The 10740-nt window shown below is 39.0% G+C and overlaps 1 protein-coding gene across 2 annotated transcripts in view; it reads left to right on the top strand.

Moving 5' to 3' along the window:
• The first annotated feature begins 495 nt into the window (after positions 1-495).
• The window catches only part of LOC105504516 (cytochrome P450 2C9-like), a 47409-nt gene continuing 37164 nt past the window's right edge, over positions 496-10740 (top strand). Inside the window, exons 1-5 of one of the 2 annotated variants that reach the window (XM_011931974.1) lie at positions 496-702; positions 2817-2979; positions 3150-3299; positions 7727-7887; positions 9040-9216. In XM_011931974.1, the coding sequence (XP_011787364.1) occupies positions 535-702; positions 2817-2979; positions 3150-3299; positions 7727-7887; positions 9040-9216 (819 nt within the window). In that variant the 5' untranslated portion in view covers positions 496-534. The remainder of the gene's footprint in view (positions 703-2816; positions 2980-3149; positions 3300-7726; positions 7888-9039; positions 9217-10740) is intronic. The other variant, XM_011931975.1, reaches the window with a different exon arrangement.

Here is a 10740-nt window from a genome sequence, read left to right as displayed (position 1 = left end):
TTTAGGCTGTTGTATTTTTAGTAGGTTATATTAAATATTTGAAAGGATTTCATTATGAAGAACAAAGTCTCCTAATCTTTGCATAGCATTGACATACTTTTTAAATATACAAGACATAGAATACATCACTTTCCCTCAATATCATAAGTTCCCAACTTGTTATTAATCTAAGAATTCAGAATTTTGAGTAATTGTTTTTGCATCAGATTATTTACTTCAGTGCTCTCAATCATGATGGTGCATTGGAACCATCTGGGTTAACATTTGTTTTTTATTACCAATACCTAGGCTCCAACCAAGTACAATGAAACAGGAATGTGCAGAGTGGGCACTGGAACGAAGGAGAACAAGATCAAAGGATATTTTATTTTTATCTCTATCAGTGGGTCAAAGTCCTTTCAGAAGGAGCCTATAGTGGACCTAGGTGATTGGTCACTTTATTAGTCAAAGAGGCACACACTGAATTAGCATGGAGTGTTATAAAAGGCTTGGAGCGCAAGCTCATGTTGGTCTTAACAAGAAGAGAAGGCTTCAATGGATTCTCTTGTGGTCCTTGTGCTCTGTCTCTGCTGTTTGCTTCTCCTTTCACTCTGGAGACAGAGCTCTGGGAGAGGAAAACTCCCTCCTGGCCCCACTCCTCTCCCAGTGATTGGAAATATCCTACAGATAGATATTAAGGACGTCAGCAAATCCTTAACCAATGTAAGTATGCTCTTTCAGTGGTTTGCAAAAGGTAAGTAAATTCACTTGTATTTTTTGAATAAAGTATATCCTTAGAGGTACATTGTTACAAGAGATCATTGTAAAGTAAAATACTTTGAAAGGCTTTTGTTGCCTTTTCCAGTCTGTCAGTGTCAGAAATAGTGGAATGAAATCATGTATTTTGTGAGTAGAGAAAGATTTGGGTCTTTGCATGTTAGATTCAAAATAACAAGTCAATAGTTTGAAATGCTGTGTTTCTTCTTCATTTCATAGCCGTTTGCTATAAATTTTGGCTGAAGGTAAATGGTAAGGGACGTGTTTGTTGTTAGATTTTATTAAGTCCTCTACTGTACTAGCCATATGCTTTATTCAGAATAGCCATGAAAATTGAACTTCTCTGAAGAATTAATTTATGCCTGTTGTAAAGGAAATAGCTGTGGATTCAGGACCAGCAAAGGCAGATAAGTGTTAGATAAGAAGTTACAGGCTTCCATTATTAGATCCACAAACTAATGTTTTAATTAAACTATAGCTACAATATATAAACCCCAAAATGACCTTAGGGTTTAGAAATGGTAGGAAGAGGGTCAAAAGATGTATAAGTATTAGAGTTTTTTCTCAAGTGAAAGATGGTTTAACAGTGTTAATATGATATGTGAATACCCCTTGTTGTGTAATAATTAGCATATACAGGGAATAAAGGACTGTGATTAGTGTATTAAACCTTATGAGCTTGATGGTATGATTAGACCAAGAGAATGAGGCTATAGTTATGAAGACTACTCCTGCTAGATTGATGGTAGGGGACAGGGCATGGTTGGCAAGACTAGCTAGGAGTCATCACATGGCTATCAGGGAGAGAAGTGTTTGAAGGTCCCGTGTTAGTAGTATGGTTTGGCTGTGAACTCATTTGTAGTTTGAGTTTGCAAGGCGGAATAATAGGGATGAGGTTAGTCTGTGGACAATTATTAGGACAGTTGCACTGCTGAAACTTCAGGAGGTTTGAATGAGAAAAGCTATGATAACAAGTGCCATGTGGCTTATGGAAGAGTAAGTAATGAGTGATTTTAGATCAGTTTGGCACAGACAAATGGAGCTTGTTATGATTATAACTCATAAGGATAGTATGAGGGAGGAATAAGCTATAAACTCTGTTGGGGGTTAGGGATTAAAGTGATGTGTATAATCCTATAGCCACCTAATTTTAGGAGTACTGCTGTGAGGACTGTTGACCTGGCAATGGGTGCCTCTATGTGGGCTTTTGGGAGTCCTAAGTGGAGTCCATAGGGAGATATTTTTAGTATAAATGCTATGATGCATGCTATTCATAAAATGCTATTAAACTAGGAAATTGTTAGTTCATGAAGCTGGGTATTGTTCTTAAGGTGGTCTCAAGGGTGCTGATAAATATATCAAGCATCAGTGTTTGAATAAATGGAGTTTCAAATTTGGGTCTTCTGTATATTAGCTGTAGGACACTGAAAATGAATTTTCTATTCTCTGAGCTCAGTTTTTATTTATTTATTTACTTATTTATTTATTTAATTTTTGAGACAGAGTCTTGCTCTGTAGCTCCGGCTAGAGTGCAGTGGTGTGATCTCAGCTCACTGCAACCTCCATCTCCTGGGTTCCCGTTCAAGCAATTCTCCTGCCTCAGGCCCCCAAGTAGCTGGCATTACAGGCATGTGCCACCATGCCCAGCTAATTTTTGTATTTTCAGTAGAGAAGGGGTTTCACCACATTGGCCAGCCTGGTCTTGAACTCCTGACCTTGTGATCCACATCCCTCAGCCTCCCAAAGTGTTGAAATTACAGGTGTGAGCCACCACACATGGCTGTTTGTTTAAAATAGAGTAAATAGACCTGCTGAATATGTTGATGTGAGGATTAATTGTAATCTGTGCAGCAATTGTCTGACTATTGCCTTGAACATCACAGACAATCTGAGTGGCGAATATAATCATCATCATGTTTATATGTAAAATTCAGAAATATCTGAAGCCTATGTGGCTGAATAAAAGCATACAAATACAATGAAAATATCATTCTAAGTGAGGCTTAGTAAATGGACGAAATAGTTGCTTCATTTGCTGTTATCTCTATCTACTTTCCTAGCTCTCAAAAGTCTATGGCCCTGTATTCACTCTGTATTTTGGCCTGGAACGCATGGTGGTGCTGCATGGATACCAAGCGGTGAAGGAAGCCCTGATTGATCTTGGAGAGGAGTTTTCTGGAAGAGGACATTTTCCATTGGCTGACAGAGCTAACAGAGGATTTGGTAGGTGTGCATGTGCCTATTTCAGCATAGGTCATGGGGATGGGGAGGATGGAAAACAGACTAGCAGAGCTTTTCATGCAGAGCTTGGCCCATCCACATGGCTGCCCAGTGTCAGCTTCCTCTTTCTTGCCTGGGATCTCCCTCCTAGTTTCTGTTTGTCTTCCTGTTAGGAATCGTTTTCAGCAATGGAAAGAGATGGAAGGAGATCCGGCGTTTCTCCCTCATGACACTGCGGAATTTTGGGATGGGGAAGAGGAGCATTGAGGATCGTGTTCAAGAGGAAGCCCGCTGCCTTGTGGAGGAGTTGAGAAAAACCAACGGTGGGTGAACCTACTCTGTATCACTGACCTTACTGGACTACTATTTTCTCTACTGACATTCTTGGAAACATTTCAAGGGTGGCCATATCTTTCGTTATGTGTCCTGGTTGTTAGCTCATGTGAAGCAGGGTTTGAGGCTGAGAGCCAAGGGAATTTGCACATATTTGTGCTGTGTGTGTACAGGCATGATTGTGCACACACTGTGGGTATAAAAGGTTCATTTAATCCTATGTTCTCCTGAACTTTGCTTCTTTGCTTTCAAATAAGAAATCATGAATAATATAGGTTTTGAGTTCATTTTTTGAAAGAGTTAAAGAGCAGTGTTTTTCCCATTACCTATTCCAGATCATGTCACCAGAGAATGGACATGGTGGGAATGACCCTATCACACCCCTAGGTAGCATGAACCAAATGGCATGTGCTTTTATTTAATGGAACTGTGTTTGTATGGTCAGCCTCACTGACTTATCTGGGATTTCTTTTAGGCCCATGCTTGCTTAGGCATATCTTACAGCAGTTCTCATCAATTATTATTTCTCTGTAAACATGGTATTATTTTAAAAATAGTATTAATTATTTCTTGTTACTCTTGATTTGTATATTTTCAGTAAATATATGCTGTAGCATAATTCTGTGAAATACACAAATGTCAATTTACAAAACGATTTATTTAACTGGATTTTAATTATTAGTAGTAACTCTGTAATCTGTTTTCCCTAAGTATAATTTGGCTCTGTTTCAGTTTTGCTTATCTTTTTCCCACCATATTTATGAAATTTTGGCTTAGAAATTTATGGTAATTATTTTTTTCCACTGCCATCTCTACTCATCTATGAAGTTATACAATGTATCTGTTGTCAGCCTCGATACCAAATTACTTTGTTTTTAAATTCTGTTTTCCAAATGAAGTGAAAGACTGAAAATCAGATTTATCTGTGAATGACACAAAAAACTAACAGATTTCCAGCTGTTCGATGCCTGGCCATTCAGAGTACTGTTGAATAAAGTCACTATTTAGGGCCCATAGATGTGAATTTGGGAGCTCTTTAAACATAAAGTTTAATATCTCAAAATGATACGAGCTATTTATGACAAACCCATAGCCAATATCATTTTGAATGGGCAAAACCTGGAAGCATTCCCTTTGAAAACCAGCACAAGACAAGGATGCCCTGTCTCACCACTCCTATTCAACATAGTATTGGAAGTTCTGAACAGAGCAATCCGGCAAGAGGTTATTCAAATGGGAAAAGAAGAAGTCAAATTGTCTCTGTTTGCAGGCGACATGATTGTATATTTAGAAACTGCATCATATCAGCCCCCAAACTCTTTAAGCTGATAAGCAACTTCAGCAAAGTCTCAGGATACAAAATCAATGTGCAAAAATCACAAGCATTTCTATACACCAATAATAGACAAGTAGAGAGCCAAATCATGAGTGAACTCCCATTCACAGTTGCTACAAAGAGAATGAAATGCCTAGGAATACAATTTACAAGGGATGTGAAGGACCTCTTCAAGGAGAACTACAAACCACAGCTCAAGGAAATAAAGATATGATGCAAATGGAAAAAAATTCTATGCTCATGAATAGGAAGAATTAATATTGTGAAAATGGCCATACTGCCCAAAGTAATTCATAGATTCAATGATATCCCTATCAAGTTATCATAGACTTTCTTCACAGAACTAGAAAAGACTACTTTTAATTCCATATGAAGCCAAAAAAGAACCTGTATAGCCAAGACAATTGTAAGCAAAAAGAACAAAGCTGGAGGCATCATTCTACCTGACTTCAAACAATACTACAAGGCTACAGTAACCAAAACAGCATGGTACTGATATCAAAACAGATATATAGTCCAATGGAATAGAACAGAGGCCTCAGAAATACCACCACACATCCACAATCATCTGATCTTTGTCAAATCTGACAAAAGCAAGCAATGGGGAAAAGATTCCCTATTTAATAAATGGTGTTGGGAAAACTGGCTAGCCATATGCAGAAAACAGAAGCTGGACCCCTTCCTTACACCTTATACAAAAATTAACTCAAGATGGATTAAAAACTTAAGCATAAAACCTAAAACCATAAAAACCTCAGAAGAAAACCTAGGTAATACCTTTCAGGACATAGGCAGGGGCAAAGAGTTTGTAACTAAGACACCGAAAGCAATGGCAGCAAAAGCCAAAATTGACAAATGGCATCTAATTAAACTAAAGAGCTTCTGCAGAGCAGAAGAAACTATCATCAGAGTGAACAGGTAACCTACAGAATGGGAGAAATTATTTGCAATCTATCCATCTGACAAAGGGCTAATATCCAGCATCCACAAGGAACTTAAACAAACTTACAAAAAAAAAAAAAGAAATATCCCCATCAAAAAGTGGACAAAGGATATGAACAGATAGTTATCAAAAGAAGACATTTATGGAGCCAACAAATGTATGAAAAAAAAGCTTATCATCACTGGTCGTTACAGAATGCAGATCAAAACTACAATGAGATACCATCTCATGCCAGTTAGAATGATGATCCTTAGTAAGTCAGGAAACAACAGATGTTGGTGTTAATGTTGAGAAACAAACCCTTTTACACTGTTGGTAGGTATGTAAATTAGTTCAATCATTGTGGAAGACAGTGTGGTGATTCCTCAAGGATCTAGAACTAGAAATTCAATTTGATGCAGAAATCCCATTACTGGGTATATGCCCAAGGGATTATAAACCTTTCTACTCTAATGACACATGCACATGTATGTTTATTGTGGCACCATTCACAATAGTAAAGACTTGGAACCAATCCAAATGCCCATCAATGATGGACTGGATAAAGAAAATGTGGCACATATACACCATGGAATACTATGTGGCCATAAAAAAGGATGAGTTCATGTCTTTTGCAGGGACATGGATGAAGCTGGAAATCATCATCCTCAGCAAACTAACACAGGAACAGAAAACCAAACAACACAACTTCACACTCATAAATGGGAGCTGAAGAGTGAGAACACATGGACACAGGGAGGGGTACATCTCACACTGGGGCCTGTCAGGGGATGGGAGGCCAGCAAAGAGAGAGCATTAGGACAAATATCTCATGCATGAGGTGCTTAAAACCTCTATGACACGTTCATAGGTGCAGCAAACTACCATGGCACATGTATACCTATGTAACAAACCTGCATGTTCTGCACATGTATCCTAGAACTTAAAGTAAAACAAAAGAAAATTTTAAAAATATAAACTTTACCAATCACTTGATTATAACAACTTTATTTCAGAGATCCTCCACCAAACAAGAAAACCTTTCCTATAATTTAATTTATTTAGCTATTAAATGATAGGCTGGGCCTAATCAATATCAAATTAAATAAGTTAAATTTGCAGAATGACTACAGATGGTGGGCATTTACTTCCTAAATAAGAAAATTCATTTTTAAAAAGCTACAGAAGAAAAAACCTCCATTTATCAATTTACACTTTCTTGTTTGCCTTACCTGGGATTTATATTTAAAATAAAAGTTTTTTGGCCGGGCTTGTTGGTTCTTGGTTTTATTCCCACCCTTTTGGGGGCCCAAGTTGGTTTTTTCCCTTGGGTTTGGCTTTTGGGGCCCGGCTTGCCCACTTTGGGGGACCCGTTTTTTCTTAAAATTCCAAATTTGGCTGGCCTTGTTGGCCCTTGCTTTTGTTCCCGGTTCCTTTTGAGGTTGGGTTGGGGATTTGTTTGACCCCGGGGTTCGGGGTTTTTGTTGGTTTGGGTTGTTGCCTTTCCCTTCCGGTTTGGGCACCAGGGTTGAACTTCCTTTTCAAACCAACCAACCATTCACCAAAACCAACCAGCAAAGTTTTCATTTAAATTTTTGCAAACTAATCTATGTTAAGCATATTATTCATTTACATTTGTTTTCCTTCTCTTAAAACACATTCTACTTCTTACATTTATTTCCTTAAATACATGAATTCACCCACTGTCTCTGTAGTTCCTCTCTACTGGTTCAACAAATGACTCTTTCAGCTATTCATTATATATAAAAAGCTTTAAAATCCTCAACTATTCTTGCCCTTTCTATCTCAGTGCCTTGTTGTCTACAGACTTTGCAGACTGATGTGATTCCCTCTGAAACCTGAATTATTAGGTTTTTAGAAAATGTCTTTTTTTACCCAAAGTAAAAGACAAATAGGCTGACAATGTAAATTTATCATTTGAACAACCGTTATTTAACCAGCTAGGTTGTAATGGTCAACTCGGGATTAATGTAAAAGTGCTGTATTGATTTTATGCATAACGAACTCTTTTTTGCTGTTAAGGGAATGCGTAGGTAAGATATTGCTTAAAATTTCTAAACTACTATTATCTGTTAACAAATACAAAGCATTTTATATCTGAAGTTTAGTAGTATTTTAAATTGTTTCTAATTCTTTAGCCTCACCCTGTGATCCCACTTTCATCCTGGGCTGTGCTCCCTGCAATGTGATCTGCTCCATTATTTTCCATAAACGTTTTGATTATAAAGATCAGCAATTTCTTAACTTGATGGAAAAGTTTAACGAAAACGTCAAGATTTTGAGCAGCCCCTGGATCCAGGTAAGGCCGAGATTTTTACTTCCTGATAAACCACCTATGCTCTTTTTCTCTGACAAATCCAAAATTCTATATGGATCAAGCTCTGAAGTGCATTTTTGAATACTACAGTGTTGCCCAGACAGCCATGGGGTGAATATCTGGGAAAGATGGCCAAGCCCTTTATTTTATGCATGGGAAATAAATGTCCCAATACAGGCCTGACTTCTAAGCCCATTAGCTCCCTCATCAATGTTTCTTCCACTAAACTCCAAAGCCCTGTTTCTATAAAGTACTTTGGTGGCAGCCCCAGAGCGTGCTCATATCACTCCATGGATATCCAGGCACTTTGGAGGCTTCTATTACTCGTAAGACTTGTCCTTCAATTCACACTTTGTCATATTGTGCGGCAGAAATATCCTAATTTAAAAGACATCTCCTTCAGGAAGGGAGAATATTTGGGACCATAGAAGCTGCCGAGAAACATGAATAGGGCAGGGATGTTTGATATCTCAGTTGGGACTCTAGCTGATGAGATAGCTGGGTTAGGAATGATGAAATTATGGTTTTATGGTGTATGAGCCATAAAGAGATATGATACTTATACTCTATGCTGAATTGGCATATTTTATACTATGCCTAAATAATAATTGTGTGATTGTACAGAAGTCATTTAACTGCTCGGGTGCACAGTTGGAATTTGAAGTATCTTTGAGCCCCTCCTACTTCTAAAATACTAATTCCATTTCAGAGGCTGCTTGATAGAAATCAATATAGTAGGGACTGGCTTTCTGCTATCAATCAGGTTGTCCAAACTCTCTTAACCTATGCTGTCGTCTACAAAACGTGAATGTGGTAATTCATGCCATCTTATATTTCAAGATTGTAGAGAAGAATTGTAAAAAGTAACAGAATTCATATAAAGATGCTTTTGTACAATAAAAAGGAGATATGAGTCTAGAAAATGTTTATCATCTGGTTAGAATTGATTCTCTGGTCAGAATTTTCTTCCTCAAATCTTTCATAATCAGATAATTACTACATATATACAATAAAAATTTCCCCATCAAGATATATGATATATTTTATAGCTGTAATTTACAACCAGAGCTTGATATATGATATATATGCCTTTATTAAAATCTTTTAATTTAATAAATTATTGTTTTCTCTTAGATCTGCAACAATTTTTCTCCTATCATTGATTATCTGCCGGGAACCCATAACAAATTACTTAAAAATGTTGCTTTTGTGAAAAGTTATATTTTGGAGAAAGTAAAAGAACACCAAGAATCAATAGACATGAACAACCCTCGGGACTTTATTGATTGCTTCCTGATCAAAATGGAGAAGGTAAAATGTTAACAAAAGCTTAGTTATGTGACTACTTGTGAATCTGTGATTCATTGACTTGCTGTGTGTTTACTAGGGATGTTTAACTGGTCAAACAGTAATGCTTCAGAAGCACTTTAAGTTTTTATTGTATGAATGAATATACAGTAAGCATAATGGAAAATATAAAATTAGATTGTTAAATAATTAGAATATGTAGACTAAATTGTTTAAATAAAAATAGTCTACCCAAACAATAAAGATGTCCGAATAGGAACAGCTCTGGTCTGCAGCACCGAGCGAGATCAATGCAGAAGGTGGGTAATTTCTGCATTTCCAACTGAAGTACATGGCTCATCTCATTGGGACTGGTTAGACAGTTAGTGCAGCCCACGGAGGGTGAAACAAAGCAGGGTGGGTTGTCGCCTCACCTAGGAAGGGCAAAGGGTCAGGGAACTCCCTCCCCTAGCCAAGGAAAGCTGTGAGGGACCCTGCCATGAGGAATGGTGCATTCTTGCCCAGATACTATGCTTTTCCCATGGTCTTCACAACCCGCAGACCAGGAGAGTCCCTCAGGTGCCTACACCGCAAGGGCCCAGCACAAAACTGGGGGGCTGTTTGGGCAGACAGAGCTAGCTGCAGAAATTTGTTGTTGTTGTTGTTCATACCTCAGGAGCACCCAGAACACCAGTGAGACAAAACTGTTCACTGCCTTGGAAAAAGGGCTGAAGCTAGGGAGCCAAGTGGTCTGGCTCAGTGGATCTCACCCCCACAGAGCCCAGCAAGCTCCACTGGCTTGATTCTTACTGCCAGCACAGCAGTCTGAAATTGACCTGGGACATTTGGGCTTAGTGGGGAGAGGGGTGTGCGACATTACTGAGGCTTGAGTAGGTGGTTTTCCCCTCACAATGTAAACAAAGCCACTAGGAAGGCTGAACTGGGTGGAGCCTACTGCAGCTCCAAAAAGCTGCTGTAACCAGACTGTCTGTCCAGATTCTTCCTCTCTGGGCGGGCATCTCTGAAAGAAAGGTAGCAGCCCGTCAGGGGCTTATAGATAAAATTTCCATCTCCCTGGGACAGAGCTCCTGGGGGAAGGGGCGGCTGTGCATGCAGCTTCAGCAGGCTTCAAAGTTCCTGCCTGCTGGCACTGAAGAGAGTAGATCTCCCTTCAAAGCACTTGAGCACTGCTAAAGGACAGACTGCCTCCTCAAGTGGGCCCCTCACCCCCATGCCTCATGTCTGGGAGACAACTCCCAGCAGAATTTGACAGACACCTCATACATGAGAGCTCCATCTGGCTGGCATCTGGCAGGTGCCCATCTGGGATGAGGCTTCCAGAAGAAGGAACAGGAAACAATCTTTGCAGGACTGCAGCTGCTTGTGGCAATACCCAGACAAATAGGGTCTGGAGAAGACCTCCAGCAAACTCCAGCAGACCTGCAGCAGAGGTGCCTGACTGTTAGAAGGAAAGCTAACAAACAGAAAGGAATAGCATTCGTATCAACCAAAGGGACATCCACACAAAAACTCCATCCAAAGGTCACC

This window comes from Colobus angolensis, unplaced genomic scaffold (assembly GCF_000951035.1).
Source record: "Colobus angolensis palliatus isolate OR3802 unplaced genomic scaffold, Cang.pa_1.0 Scaffold925, whole genome shotgun sequence".
Classification (NCBI taxonomy): Eukaryota; Metazoa; Chordata; class Mammalia; order Primates; family Cercopithecidae; genus Colobus; species Colobus angolensis.
The sequence above is the reverse complement of the archived record's forward strand: the minus strand, read 5'-3'. Positions and strand labels throughout refer to the sequence as shown.